This window comes from Microtus oregoni, unplaced genomic scaffold, assembly GCF_018167655.1.
Source record: "Microtus oregoni isolate MIOR12 unplaced genomic scaffold, Mior012 000021F_ref0000039, whole genome shotgun sequence".
Classification (NCBI taxonomy): domain Eukaryota; kingdom Metazoa; phylum Chordata; class Mammalia; order Rodentia; family Cricetidae; genus Microtus; species Microtus oregoni.
The window spans coordinates 10,712,610-10,729,223 of record NW_024543080.1 but is presented as its reverse complement, the minus strand read 5'-3'; the positions used below and the strand labels follow the sequence as shown (position 1 = coordinate 10,729,223).

Sequence of the window (16,614 nt, the reverse complement as noted above, 5' to 3'; positions counted from 1 at the left end):
AGTTTTGAAAAAGTAGTAAATAAACACCAGCTGAATTCTCGCTGTTATGATTAGGCCAAGGAGTGAAAAACATTAGCAATTCCCAGGAAAAGTATTAATGGAAGGCAAGGAATCCAGTTCTATGCCCTCCCCCACAGAGAACATACTTCTCAAATTAACTTTACAGAAATGTTTCTGCAAATTCTGCTGAAGGTGTTTGCCTCAATGATCTCATCTAACACCCCTCGAACTCAACCGAAATGACTCACTGCTTAATATATACTGATAATGTATTTTTAGAATATGATATGGCACATAAGCCGTGAAAATAACAACTGATTGATTATTCCTTTACCTATAAGACATATAAGCTACAGAAATAGGATTAATCATTCCTTTACTTGTCAGAATAATGGCAAAGGATATGAAAGCAATTGAAGATTGGGGTCAAAAATACAGGTACAATCCAGAACATATAGCTACTTGGGAGTAGCCTGACATGGAAGGGTGAATGACAGGGAAGGGAAGACAGGCAAGAAGGTCATTGTCAGTGGAGCAGGAAAAGTCACATCCGTGTAGTAGAGACGAGAGTTAAGGTGATACTTTTCAAGGAGTTTCGAGGCGGTATCTATGCTGATGCATCAGGCCCCATCATTCTCTTCAGGTTTATGTATATGACTGAAATATGTTCATAGTGAAAGATGAGAGCCATCTTAATGACCTGATTCTTAATCTATTTCTAAATATGTTCATCAAGATAAAAGTGCCTCCTCCGCCTCTCTCCCTCTACTCCTCCTATCCCCCTCTTCTCCTCCTCTCCTCCTTTTCTCCTCCTTTCTTTCCTATTCCTGCCCCAATGCTCCCCTTCCTCTTTCTCATCCTCCTTTTCTTTTTTATACCTCTTTGTCTTATTTTAGTTTATATTGCTTTTCTGATGGTTTGATATCGGTGTATGCTCTAAGTCCTCTACCTGTTTATTCACCTGATTAGTAAGAGAGGGAAATACATAAAGAAGGAAGAAAGAAAGAAAGAAAGAAAGAAAGAAAGAAAAGAAAGAACAAAAAAGAAAAGAGAATGGAAGGAGGGAGAGAAAGAGGGAAGGAGGGAGAACGAAAGAGATATGAAAGAAAGAAAAAAAGGAAACTACTCCAATCAAGAGCAAATACAAAAATTCTCCAGTGATGCTCTCAGGTGAGAAGAGTCAAGGCAGTTGTTTGCTGCCATGTAGATCAAAGGATTTACCTGTTTTCATTTTCCTTACAGTGCCTACATGAACACTACACTCTCTTTTACAGGTTTTTTTTTTCTATTCTTAGGACTTACTTCTTGCCAAAATTCCTCATCTTATCTCATTTGTTGGAACGTATCACGATTGTTTTACATACCAGTATTTAAGCCAACATTTTAAAACAGTGCATAATACTGAAACACACATTCTGAACATTGCATTAGACACTCCAAATACTACCCTCAAAGAAAAATAAAACAGAACCAGGAAAATACTTAATAAATTTGAGCTATATAAAATTGCTAGTTTATAATGCTTTTAATCTACAAATGGGGTAATTAGTTTAATTTTCTTGCAATCTTTAATTATACTGTACATTTTCAAAAGTTGTAGTGCTTCATTTTTAGTTAATAATATAAAAGATACCCAAGGTGGGCTGGAGAGATGGCTCAGAGGTTAAGAGCACTGGCTGTTCTTCCAGAGGTCCTGAGTTCAATTCCCAGCAACCACATGGTGGCTCACAACCATCTGTACTGACATCTGGTGCCCTCCTCTGGCATGCGGGCAGAGGCAGAATGTTGTATACATAATAAATAAATAAATCTTAAAAAAAAAAAAAGATACCCAAAATATGGACTGCTTTCTAAGTTAATTGTAATGTCATATAAATTAATGACTGCCTCAAAGTCAGTTATTTCAAAATTTGAGCAATGAGGAGGGAGAACACGAGCAAGGAAGTCAGGACTGCGAGGGGTGCACCCACCCACTGAGTCAGTGGAGCTGATCTAATGGGAGCTCACCAAGGCCAGCTGGACTGGGACTGAAAATGCATGGGATAAAACCGGACTCTCTGAACGTGGCAGACAATGAGGGCTGCTGAGAAGCCAAGGACAATGGCACTGGGTTTTGATTCTACTGCATGAACTGGCTTAGTGGGAGCCTAGCCTGTTTGGATGCTCACCTTCCTAGACCTGGATGGAGGGAGGAGGACCTTGGACTTCCCACAGGGCAGGGAACCCTGACTGCTCTTTGGACTGGAGATGGAGGAGGACGGGAGTAGGGGGAGGGGGAGGGAAATGGGAGGCGGGGAGAAGGCGGACATTTTTAATAAATAAATAAATAAATAAAAAGAATAAAAAGATGAGCCAGAAAAATTATTTGAGCAATAATAAGCAATCAATTATAACACTGAAACTCTGTAAAAATAAAAAGGTCCTACATTTTAAACACGCTCAATGCAGGAACTTTGCAACGAAGTTTTTTTTATCAAGCACACAATTGAGACAATATAAAAGTGACTGTTTCAAGAAACAGTTCTTTTCAACCCAGATCCCGTTTCTACATTCTTTGTCTCCATTTCTTGAATACAATTAAAAGATGTTTTTTAGATCTTTTCAACTCTCAGGTGAGCAAAGTAATAGATGACAACAATATGTAAAGTTTTTGAACTACGTTTCACAACTTTGATCTTGATTAGTTGTCAAAATAAATGAAAAGTGCATCATAGAACAGTGGTTCTCAACCTGTGGGTCTTGACCCCTTTCAAGGTCGCATGATCCTTTCACAAGGGTCACCTAAGACCATAACATATATTAAATATTTACACCGTGATTTATAAGAGTAGCAAAATCACTGATATGAAGTAACAATGAAAATAATTGGGGAGGGGGTTACCTCATTTTGAAGAACTATTTATTGGGTTGCAACTTTAAAAAGGTTGAGAACCACTCTCATAGACTATTAACATATAACCCGAAAGTTGGCTTTGGAAGATAAATAAATAAAGTGAATTGGAAATTTTTCAAGGGAAAAGATATGCAACCTTCATCTCACATGTATGATGTTCATAACTCACTTTAGTTTGGTTGTAATCATGTTTCTTCCTTAGAATTGAAATACCAGAAAACATATTTTCTAAAAAGTGTATATACGCACTTTTATTCTTTTATATAATTTTGTATTTATATGTGTGCACATATGATAGATACACACAGCATATATGTGTAGATAATTTAGGTAGCCATATAATGTGTATATACTGTATTACTAGAATACTATAATCTATATTTGTTGAATTATGAATGAAATCAAAATCTAGTTAATCAACATTTATCTGATGCCTTCTTCTCTCCAATGATAAGTTTCCATCAGCAGAACAACACAGGTTTACATAGAATAAAATATCTCTATTTTTAAGCTTTTTATTTATCTTCAGAATTGCTTGTTATATTTTATTTGCATTGTTAATCAGTTATGAATCAGAAACCTGCATGTTTCATTTACCCTTAACCTTTCCTACTTTAACTGTTCCTTAGCTTTAGTATATGCAGTCATGAATACCACACAAATACTGAGGGTCTGCAATGAGACAGGAAATATGCTTAGCACTAGGAATACAGAAAACATCCTGTTTACCAGGAGAGACATGATTAGGGGCAATTAAATACATAGAGAGATACATATCGATTGGCAGATGCTCAGTGTTTTATGTGTGTCTGCGGTGAATGGCTGTGCTTCAGAAATGACTATTGTAGCAGCTTAAAGGAAAGCAATCTCCCAGCAATTTCATTAGTATCATGAAGGAGGACCGTGGGGTGTCACGAAATGTGGGAAGGTGCATTCCTTATAGGTGAGGAAATGATCCAGGAGCAGGTGGAACCCCACCTCTCTGCTTATCAAGTTTACCTGCTGCAGCCAAGTAACAATACAGTCACTAGGTGAGCAATTTCCCGTAGAGCTCTAAAGAACAAATTTCATCATTCCTTCCTCACATTTTTATCAGACTTTCATAATGAACTTTAGAGATATTTAATCTGATACAAAGACCCTTCCTAAATCTTAATTTAACTAGATAATTCCCAGGGTCTCCTTGGAAATGTGTTTAAAGTTTCACGCCTTTGAATGACTGACTTAGTCCAGAATATACGCTTATTTCCCTCCAACTAATTTCTACATGTTTTTTTATAAACAACCATCATTTCCTACATATTTAGAGATCCTTTAAAGAGATTGGACAGACAGATTCATTACAACCTCTGTATGCTTCTTATTTTTACATATATCACATCTAACCATCCAGGTACAGTTTATTAAGTTGTCTCTCGGCACCACTTTCTACTTTCTGCTAACAGTAGCTCCTGTCACTGCCTCACTTGTAGGGGGTACCACATGAAGTGACTGATGAAATGAAACAAAAATAGACAGCTATACTCTGGGATGATTTAAAATATCACTTATACTTTAAGGAAGTTATTGTTCTCAATGCTAACTAGCTGTTAGCTCTTTGATATTACAGAATATAATTATTTATATGGAATTTAGGATTATTTGACTTATTGATTTAGAAATACTTTTGACCAAGACCCAGAACAAAAAAAAAAATAACATAAAATGCTGTCCGTCAAAGACTCACACATCGTAAACATCTCCACAGTGAAAAGCTTACTACTTAAAATGCAGACTATATGAAATAGTACCTCATTATTATTTAAGTGAAACTAATAATGTCAAAATTAAACCAGTAACAAACTCCCAAAATAGCTTTGTATTCATCTTTAAAGATAATCACAAATTCTGCTAATGGTTATGCCCTCTCAGCCCTTCTGTTTTACTCTCACCCCCTCCTAACTTTTATGTTTAACGTGAAGTCTTGAGAGATAAAGGATTTTCCCAGAAACATGAGTGGAAACCTGGCTCTAAAACATGTGCAAATAAATAATTCCTTTCCCTCTTCTCTTCAACATGAGCCAGGGACTTTTCTAAGAAGCATGGCTTTCTCTCTTATTTACTATCTGAAATGAGATCCCTTGGTCAAAGTACCTTTGCTAATGAATTTATTGAATCCACTAACTAGCCTCATACTGTCTTCATGATCTATTCACAGTATGGGGTAGTCTATCTGTGCTAAAAATGCTTTTCAGTCACAATTCCTTCCCATCTTCTGCCAAGTTCCACAAGCTCTGTCTAATGTTTGTCTGTGGGTCTCTGTATTTGCTCCCACAGCTGCCTGAGGAAGACTCTCTAATGACAGCCTGGCTAGGCACAGACAGATTTGTGTCTAATCTTATTGCGTCTTGTTATTCCAACTTCAGTTGATAACCCTGGGAGGGCTGCTCTTGTCTGTAGGGAAGTGAAAGAGCAGTGGATATTGGGGAGAAGGGAGTTGGAGTAGGAACTGGGAGGAGTGGAGGGAGTTGAGACTTCGGTCGGCACGTATTGTATGAGAGAAGAATAAATAAAAAGAAAAAGCAACTTTTGTCTAAACGTCAATACTCAGAACTATTCATTCTGAATCAAATCTGAGGAAGCGTTAATGTAACATAATATAATAAAATGGTCAGAGTAGAAGAAGATATTAATAAAAGGTATAATTAAAAAATCCTGAGTAGAAAAAGACTATAATAATACAACAGAGTCGGGAAGTAGATATAGATGATGCCATAAATTGAGAGGGAAAGAGAGTCAGGATTTTAGAGAGGCATGCCATTGAATTCTGAGATAAAGGTGGATGAAGACTTCAGGTTCTTTGATATGCCTTTTTAAATTGAAATTGTTAACATATAATATTCACTTCTGTACATTTTATTTTGCTAAGTAATGTACTTTCTTATACCTAAAAGTATGGGTATTGTGGTGGGTTATATTATTAGGACAGGATCTGTCTAGGTCAACCTTATGCATGAAATGGACTGTCTTCCTCGGGCTCATGCTGGTATTGGTAAGTTAAGGAATGTAAAAAATACTTATTTAAGAATATGATAGTTCATATGCTTAATGTATTATGTTTCATTGAAGACAAGCTCAAAACTAAACAATCAAAAGAATCACAAAATCAGAATTATGTTTAACACATTGATCAAAGAAAACATGGGAAATTTATATAGAGAGACACTAAGCGCCTATTTGAGAGAATAAAATAGCAAATTTGGGCTAAATAGGAATTTGAAAGAAATCATTGATCCCATATCAATTATCCTTTCAGTTTAAATCAATAACACAAACATTGCTGTATAAAATTAATAATTTTAATAAAAATTCAAGTAAGTGATTATTTACTTTGAAGTTCAAGTTTTTGTTAACTCATTAATTGTTTACACATAAGCATTTTAATTTAACCATTTTATTTATGTGATATAAATGATATATATATATTCATATATATATTAGTTGTAGTCATCCTTTTTCTTGGAATTAAACAAATAAAAAAATTAATATTCTTTCTTATTCAATTTGTATTTTGTTGTCCTATAATTAAAGACTATACTATTAAAAACATATCATGTTGAGCATAGTAAGAAATCAAATAAACTGTGTTTAATATTTTACTCACCAAAGCATAGCTTTTTCTGAATGTTAAAACATAATACTGTTAATATATTGTATTTAATTTCTATTTAGAAAGAAAACATCACATTGGTCCCTTCTGTTTCATTCAAAAACCAATGAGACAAAACTTCAACACAAAATATAATCTCATAGAGTTAAAATAGCTTCTACCAGTCAGAATCTGCATAGCCTGTCCCAGGTGATGTAAATATCTGTCCCCATTGTCAGCTCACTGAGAAAAGCTGAGTACTTACGCGTACATCATGGACCCAAGACTGGGAAGTCTTCTTCTATCCAGTCACCATCTGATCTCTATCAGCCAGGTCAGGGCTGGGAGGCTGGAAAATAATGACAGTCACTGGGGACAAAAAGGAAACAAGCCCAACAGGTTTACTGACTGAGGTTTGCTGGCTTCATGTAGCCTGATAGGAGCACGGTCTATTTGGTGCCAGTCATTGCCACACAATGAAGTAATTGTCAATGCCTGCACAGAGAAGCTCCAAGCAATAGAGGGCCCGGGAGCGCACAACTGGTGATGATTCAGAGGTTGCACTTTTCCAGTCGGGGAGGTATGATTAGAATTGAGGTGTGGACTTGGGTTTTTTGCTTGTGTTTTCTTAAGCAAAACAAAACACTAGAATACAATGACACCACTTCTTCCTTTGTTGTCCAGATCTTCCATCTCTTCCCTTTAAGGGAGAGCAGAGTGGTCCTGAGTTCTAGACCAGAGCACCTGTGCCTGTATCCTTGATGGTATGACCATGGACAGTCAGTATAGCTATTGAAGCTGACTTTCCCTGCAAGCAAAATAGTAAAATTAACTTTATCTAACAGTAGACACTTTAGTTCTAAAAATAAAAACAAACTTCACCCAAAACTGAAATGTAAAACAAACAAACAAACAAACAAACAAACATCCCATTTCTCTTTCCTCGTTGCCAAAAACAATTATAGATTTCAGAGGCATTATATAACTTAGTATTCAAAAATAGTCCTCTTATGTAATTGCATTCTTGGAGGGTTTAGAATGTATGAATTTCTCATAGAATTATATAAAGTAACAAGGTACATATTACAATTTTAAGGTCTAACTTTAAAGATTCAAACCAAGCTAGGCCTAGTGGTGTGGGTCTGTAACCACGGTTGTTCAGAAAGCAGATACAGAAGGATTTTACCTTCATGGCTTAGAGCAGTGGTTCTCACCCTGTGGGTTTTAACTGCTTTGGGGGCCACATTTCAGATATCCTGCATATCTGATATTTATATCACGATTCACAACAGTAACAAAATTACAGTTATGAAATAGCAATGCAATAACTTTATGGTTGGGGGTCACAATATCACAAAGGACTATATTAAAGGGTCCTAGCATTAGTAAGATTGAGAATCAATGATTTTGTTTGATACTTGTATGTAGCTTTTATTACATCAGCTACATTCCCTCTTCTCCTCATCTCTTCTGAAGGGCTGTTGGATTATGGCAAAGACTTTTTTCCTTCATCTGTTCAGGCAGTTATGAAATTTCTGTCTGTGAGTTCATTTGTGTTGCGTTATACATTTATAGATTTGCTTTTGCGGAGCAATTCCTTTATATCTGGAATTAAAACAACTTGACAATGATGAATGATCTTTTGAATATGTTCTTGAATTGAGTTTGAAAATATTGATTATTTTTGCATCTATGTTCTTCAAGGAGAGCAGTCTGTAATTTTCTTGTGTGTGTGTGTGCGCGCGCGTGTGTTGTGTGTATCTGGTTTAGTTATTAGGATAAAAGAAAGTGTGAAAACATTCCTTTTTTTTCTATTTTACATAATGGTCTGAGAAATCTGTGGGTTTTTTAAATGGGTCATATTTTAAATGTGATTTCATCTGCGCTTTGACTTTTTTAGTTGGGAGGGTTATTTTTGTTTTGTTTTTCAAATTACTTATTTAACTTCACTGCTTGCTGCAAATCTGTTTAAATTCCTTTGTCACATCTCAGTTTACATTTATCAGGCTATATATATGTGAATTGGATATATATTTTTTTCTGGAATGGATGAAATTCATCCATTTCTTCTGGATTTCCTAACATAAAGAGATAATTTCATTGATATTTATTCCAATGTCTCCCTTTCCCTTCCCATTGTAGAATATTATTTTAAGATGTATTACAAGGTTTTATGTTGTGGAACATTTGTTTAAGGATGCAAAGATGTGTTGCATTATTTTATGTTGCATTTGTTTAATCCTATAAAGTTGTGTTACTTTGCCTGAATGATCTAGTAAAGAACTGAACCGTCATTAGCAAGGCAGGAGACAGGATAGGCAGGGCTAGCAGTCCAAGAAAATAAATAGGAGGAGAAATCTGGGAGTGAGATCTAGGAGCGAAAGAAGGAGAAGGACCCGAGGGGTCAGCCACCCAGCTACACAGTAAGAAGAAAAGAAAAGATATACAGAAATAGAGAAAGGTAAAAGCCCAAAGGCAAAAGATAGATGGGATAATTTAAGAAAAGCTGACTAGAAATAAGTCAGTCTAAGACCGGGCCTAAATAGGTATGAATAAGTCTCCATGTGTTTATTTGGAAGCTGGGAAGTGGGCCTACAAACAGTATAAAGAGTAAAAGAGTAATAAATAAATAAATAAATAACTACAATCTCCAATTTTATTAATTTCTGGCTCCTTTCTCTTGACTAATTTGGCTAAACTTTAGCAGTATTATTTATCTTTTTTATTGTTGTTTTGTTTCTCAAAACAGGGTTTCTCTGTGCAACTCTGGATATCCTGGAACTCACTCTGTAGACCAGGCTGGCCTTGAACTCATAGAGATCCACCTGCCTCTGTCATGTGAGTGCTGGGACTAAAGATGTATATTGTTTATCTTTTCAATGAACCACTCTTCATTTCATTGGCTTTCTTGGACATTAACTTGTTTCTATTTTACTAATTTTGACCCTGATCTTTACTCACCAATCTCAATGAATTAATGTCAATTCGTTTTATACTTTGTGATCCAGTTAAATGTAGGAACATGTCAGGTATGAAAAAAATGATGATTGTGCCAAAAGGAATAGAATGCATACAGCAGTACTGAAAATCTGTTTCCATTATTCAAAACTCATTTGTTTTCACTCTTTTAATTATCCTACAGGAAAATATTCTGTATATTATATATAACTAAAGTTTGAAAACAGTAACTTCTACTGTGATATAATAGCCTATGAGCTGCTAGTCCAATTTCTAAAAATCCCTTCATTATACTCTCGGGATCTTGACAGTTTACAGATGGGTTGTCTTCTTTCATAAGAAGCTCTCACTGTAGTTCTCAAAAAGGAAATGGCCAGATGGTTAAGAGCTTAGTAACACCTGTTATCTTTGATTTATATGGCTTTTGAAGTGAAAGAATGTGTTTTGTGAGTTATGTATGGATAGTCTGCATCTATTATTTGATTTATGATTATACTCCTCAAAAAGGAAAACATCTTGAACCTAGTATTCAGCCTGTTATGCAGTTAGAATGTTTCCAGGTAGGACAGAAACAAAAAAATGGAAGTAGGAAAAATTCTTAATGGCATGGCTCCTTTCCAATATATAGTTTTCATATATTCTCTCTAACTAGAGTGAAGTCACTGTGGGGGTGAGTTTTGGGGTCTCCTATGCTCAAGCTACTCTCAGTGTAACAGACAATTTCTTGATGCCTATAAATCAAGATGTAGGAATCTCAGCTCATCCGCAACACCATGTATGCCTGCATACCATCAAGTCTCATGATGATGATAATGGACTGAAACTCTGAAAATGTAAGCCAAACCAATTAAAAGTTTCCTTTTATATGAGTTGTCATGGTCATGGTGTCTCTTCACAGCAATAGAAACTTTAACTAAGACAAATGGATAGATAGGCAGACAGAAAGATAGATTAGATAGAGTCCTCATAGGTTTTATTTTGTCAACTTGATACAAGCTAGAGTCATTTGGATAAGAGGAAATCTCAATTTTAAAAAATACACCCAATGACTGGATAGTGAGCAAATCTGTAAACCTGTATGAAATTTTCTTGATTAATGATTGATGTGAAAGTGGTGCTAATTTTATCCAGTTGGTTCTAACTGATAGAAGGAAGCAATCTCAGTGAGAACCTAGGGAGCAAGCTGGTAAGCAGTGTTCCTCTATGGTGTCTGCTTCAGTTCCCACCTTTGTATTCTTGTTCTAAGTTTCTACCCTGACTATCTTTATGACTGACTACAATTGTAAGCTGAAATAAACCCTGTCCTACCTACACTGCTTTTGATTGTGGTGTTTTATCATAGTAATATAAATCAAATTAAGGCAAACAGATAGATTAGAGACAGACAGACAAATAGATATAAAATAAGTAGATCATAGACAGAAGAGTGATCATTTCAGGACTTCAATTGGACTGGGTTCTATTGATGTGTTCCAACCAGATTTACCAATATTAAAATTTTTATTTGTACATCCAAATTTTCTTAAAAAATTCATTTTCATCAGTCTACTGATAGATTTTATGAAATAAAAATGATCAAAATCTATTGATAAAGAAATGTAAGTTGATTAGATTCTATTACCTTATACATGGGCCCACCCCATCAATAACATGAAGCTCTTTATTCCTTATTCACCTTCCAGCTTGTTTTTCTCTTAAAACCTCAGAGGAAAGTTCGCAGGTAAGGCTACCCCAAGATAAGTGGAAATTTTTCTAAATTTCCCAAAGTCTTGATGCCACATGCTCGCTTTCAATATATTTACATTTTATCTTTCTTTTTCATTTTTCTATTTTGTTTTTATTCTGCACACACAACTGCACTACTTTGTGAGTTAAAATCAAAAATGAGTCATACCTTAGAAAAGGAATTTAGAGAAGAGGTAGGATAATGAGAAATTCAAGCAATGGAAAGAGAAGCAGAACAAGAAATAATAAAATTAAAAGTAAGGAGAAAGGCAAGCCCATCTTGAAACAGAAGGAAATGACAAGGCAGAATAAAATGTGAAGAGAGCAGAGAAAAGAGAGAGATTACAAGTCAGATTACAACAGATACATTCTCTTGACCATAAAGCTAATGTTTACATGATTCATGATGAAAACATATAACATATATATGATAGATATATATATATATTTGCATGTACATAGTTCTTAGATGGCTGCATGTTTTTATTTTTAAATTATTGGAAAGTTATATGTATGGTTCTTACTACATAAAGTACACTCATTAAAAATAATCAAATAACCTGGTTGTCTTTAAACTTTCTTAAATCAAGAATATTTTTAGATGTTGTCCTCAAACTTTCCTTTGTTGATGTACACGGTCATTAAGTATTATGTGTTGGACACCTGCTGCGTGCCAGGTAGTAAGCTAATTTCAGAGCAAAAGAGAGCAAGCAATAGTCATGCCTGTCTAAAACAACCTTACAGTTGGTAGAATAAAGCAATATCAAGCAGGTAATCCTACAGGTCTGTGTTGGCAGTGGAAGTACAAGATGCTAAAAGAAGCATGCTTGACTCTTACAGTCAAGACTCTGGGATTCACAGAAACCAAGCAAGCCCCATGTTCTGTCAGTGCAGAGTCATATAGTTTTACTCCATTATTTATTTGAAACTAGCTTAAACATTGTTAGTCTTATATTCCAGTATGCCAAATAAGAATTTTTATATCTAAAAAGCCACATGATACAGATACAAATAGAGTCTATGGAATGTTTTACAAAATATCTAGTTCATAACTGATATAATTCATCAGGTTCAATCCTACCAAGAGAGATAGCAGAAAATATAGAGGAGTTTTCAACACAATTCTCGGTTTTATGTACTACAAAGAGAAACATGAACTTGTGTCTGAAAGCATAATTTCAGTTTTCTATTTTCAATTCATATTTACAGCCTAAAATTAGACATTCTCCCCATTCAGTCTCTCAATTCATGGTTGTTTAATGTTTATTTAGATAACATAGTATCTTAGGTTTGATAGTTCTAATAACTAATAACAACTATGATAAATTTATTTTAGCTCAAAGTTTAACTATCTGGCAGAAAAAACCCTTGATTTTATTTTTAACTCCTCAAATTATACAGGGAGAAGGTGTCATTATGAGAGATTAATGTTGATGCTAGAATCTTTCAAACCATGCAGACAAGACATTTGAAAAGTGTCTTTGATAAGATTTTTCAGGTGAAGAAATATTTTTATCCTTTAAAAACTTTCTGAGGTTGTAATTATATTATTCCTCATCCCTTTCCTCCTTCCAAACTGCCCCATGCGTACTCCAGATATCTCCCCAAACAATGGAATAGTCTGTCTCAAGGAGTACTGTGTTGAGAGATAGAGCAGGATGGCCAACATCGTTCTCTGGCCTCTTTATTCACACACATGCACACACACCGCCGAATAAAATTGTTAGTACTACAAGTACTTTATTCCAAAGATGGTGGTAACAATTACTTTACTCACATGATGAAGTGCTATGTAGATGCAAAGCATATTTAAATGTGCTGGCCCATCCCATCAGTTCATCCTTATATCACCTATGCTCTACTATCTCTCCTCCTTTAAGGCCTTTCTTTCCCCTCAGTATCAATGGTCCCTTTATAGTTTCCTAGATTCTCCAGCACTCTAAAATGAACACACACATCTAAAGATTTGACACTAAGGTCGACATGGGATGTCCTGGGTTACCTCACCTATATAATGTTTTCCAGCACCATTCATTTATTTACATTTTTTTCTTTACATCTGAGGAAAATTTAATAGTTGGGAGGGAATTTTTGGTTGAAAGAAGGATGCAAGGGCAGGTCAGAAGAAAGGGACAACTAATACCAATGAATTGAAAAAGACACAGGGAAACCTATCACGTTCATAAATGTCATATAAGATTTTATATATTAATTAAATACGTTAATATAAAATGTTTGAATTGTAATTGCCCTATCCAGGGGATTATGCCATAGTTTGCCAAATAAAGAGCCCGGTGCCAGATACAGGATACCTTCCCCCAAGTTGTTGGACAGAGATGCCCCAGATATCCCCCCAAACAATGCAAGCTATTGGCAATGCTCCAGGCTGTCTAGGAGAACTTGGTGGTAGTGCCCTATTGCACACTTTGGAAACATGACAGGAGAAATCAAGCTTGTACCAATCAGGAAGCTTCCTCCATGCTGACTACTATCTTTCATAGTACTGGGGGATGCTGTGTAGGCTTCTAGGTGGGAGCAGGAGTCATTGTCATTCTTGCTCAGCTTTGAACTACAATAATGACTAGTGTGACAAGCAAAATATGCTCATGGGTGAAATAGTGGCATGGATGGTATGAGGATAACCAAGCATTTTCTGAATGGATTTAAGGCCAACTCCATAGGAGGAAACACAAGCAAATATGACCAATATCCCCATGGTTGGGGAGCTCTAGGGCCCCAGTGAAGAAGCTCTTATAATTATTCTGCCAAATGGCGATAGTATCAAACTGCCCTCTACATTCCTACTTTCTCCCCTTAGATTGGTGCAGCTCTGCGACCTCACTGTGAAGTACCTTTGTGTACTGGATGGTAGTCAATGCAAACATACAGGTCATCAAGTGCAAGAAATTAGTAATTGTGTGTACTCACCCTGAAATGGGACATCAATATCCATCACTACACACACCAAGGCCTAGAATCTATCGTGGAAGAGGGTAAGGGAAGCATTTGAGAGTCAGAGGCTCAGAAAGAACACGCCCTTTGGATATGACAAGACCGTTGTGCTCATAAACTCACCGCAGCAGTAGCTGCCTGCACTGACCTGCAGCACAACATTGAGCCAATAAACCTTCTACCACGGAAGTTGAAAAGATTCGTGAGCCCTAAACCACTACCTGAGGAGCTTTTTGTATGTAATGACTTCTTGAGAAGAGAATCCGTTTTTTAAAAAATAACATGGAATTTGGGTGGGAGTAAATAGGGGTATATCTGGGAAGAGTTGGGGGAAATATGGGTGTGACTATGATCAAATCATATTGCATAAAATTCTCAAAGAATTAATTAAAGTATTTTAAGAACTATGGTGGCCCAAAGAAACTTGCTGGTCAATCATATTCCTCTCAGATACTATTAACATATTGATATAATGTCTGATACATTGGCTTATATGAACCAACTTAATATGTTAGCATAATTTTTTTTTTATTTTCGAGACAGGGTTTCTCCGTAGCTTTTTTTGGTTCCTGTCCTGGAACTAGCTCTTGTAGACCAGGCTGGCCTCGAACTCACAGAGATCCGCCTGCCTCTGCCTCCCGAATGCTGGGATTAAAGGCATGCACCACCACCGCCCGGCAGCATTAATGTTTTTAACTATTAGAATTTTGCAAATTTTTTAGAGGTAGAGAGATGTATTCTTCAAAATCCTTAAATAAAACCTCAACTTGCAAAAGCTGAATGCTTTCTCATTCTAGAGAAGGGATACAATCAGATCTAATTTAGAGATGCTGATATATTTCACAAAGCATATAAACATTTGAAGAATGTAGTATTTTTGCCATTCTTACCAGAGCAAAGCATAAAAGTGGTCTTAATGGAGTTGTTTGCCAACTTTATATTTATAAAAATGGCAGCTTTAAGACTGTGAAGCTTGAAACTTTGTGATTGAGGTGGAAATATTTAAAACTTCAATTATTAGGGAAACATTATTTTATGGATGTAATTTTCATTTTAACACCCAGAATATAACCTTACTAATTGTGTCCCCTAAATATGGTGACTGTTTATTCAGTGTTTAATTCATATTTATATTTAGAATATTTTTGTACAAGATCCAGATTTATTTTGCTTGAGGTGTTTATACTATCACAAGGTTGTAAATAATTTTCTAAGACTGTTTTAATGTGCTCTATAATTATCCTAAAATATTTTTATTGAGGCATCTTTTTAAAAAGCATAAAGATTCTCTTCAAAGAACTAAAGCAATGCAGTATTACTACAGCTCTCTATAAAGCTGATACCACAGTAAAGTTGTCTTGACTTTTAAAAGGGTTGGAGCTGATCCTTGCATGAAAATGTTTATATCTCATAATTTTGTAAGCTGCATTTATGTAGGCTTTAAGTTATATTAAAGCATATTAATATAGTATCATATGGAGATAATTTAAAATTAACAGGCAGAAATTTGGGGTTCATACCAAAAATTACTTTACTGATGAAACATAGCAAATATATTTAGAGGTAGTGATTTTTTTATTTTCAAAATAAACTTCTTCTGTATTGCTGACCTTTATGTTTTTAACACAACTTTTTTAACATAAAGGGGTTTGTTCCTTTTGACATATTCCAAAAGTGAATATTTTTAATTTAGAAGTATGTGGCTGTTGCATTTGACAAACTTTCTTTGCCCTTTGTTCCACAGGCAGGAATCGGTTATGACGATCTTCACTAACCATATATACATGAAAAACATGTTCTTTTTATTAGGGGTAATATATATACCTTCATATGATTAAATTATCTATTAAATGATGAAACTAATGTATGACTAGCTAACACACTCTGCCTTTACCAAAAAACAAATGCATATTATAGCATATATATTTCTATATTATATATTCAAGAAGGTGTATATTTAGTCACTACTATCTAAAGTGGTGTGACACATGACCTAAAGTTGTATGACACATTGCCTAATGGTATTATTTTCTCTCCTTTGAGCTCACTGCTTTATTATTTCTGTCTTGATCCCTTTGATTTAATTTGCAGTTGGCAAATAGCTTTCATGCATTTTGATTCAATCCTCTAACACCTCAAAGGCTGGAAATCCTCTTACTCTCCTGGAGTCCTTGGCTATTCTGTCAGCTGTCTTCAACCCCTTGAGGTATATGTTTCTGTACTAAAGGATATGGGTATTTATCTTCTGGTTCAATCTTTCACAATTGAATCCATTCTCAGGACTCTGTAGAATATTCTTCTACTCGGGCAACCCCAAAATTTTTATCTCCCATCACCTGTGATTTTAGTCTTACAGATACCTAGTAGTCTTTGTTCAGTATCTTGCCACAGTCTTGTTCAACCGTATTTCAAATCAATTTTAATCATCTTTAAATACCTGACACTGTGCATGGCATGG

The 16,614-nt window shown here is 35.4% G+C and overlaps 1 protein-coding gene across 1 annotated transcript in view; it reads right to left on the bottom strand.

Annotated features, from left to right (window-relative positions):
- LOC121460966 (transmembrane protease serine 11F) overlaps window positions 1–6,818 on the bottom strand; it is a 44,412-nt gene extending 37,594 nt beyond the window's left edge. Inside the window, exon 1 of the mRNA XM_041671665.1 lies at window positions 6,787–6,818. Within this exon, the coding sequence (XP_041527599.1) occupies window positions 6,787–6,797 (11 nt within the window). The 5' untranslated portion in view covers window positions 6,798–6,818. The remainder of the gene's footprint in view (window positions 1–6,786) is intronic.
- Window positions 6,819–16,614: the final 9,796 nt, after the last annotated feature.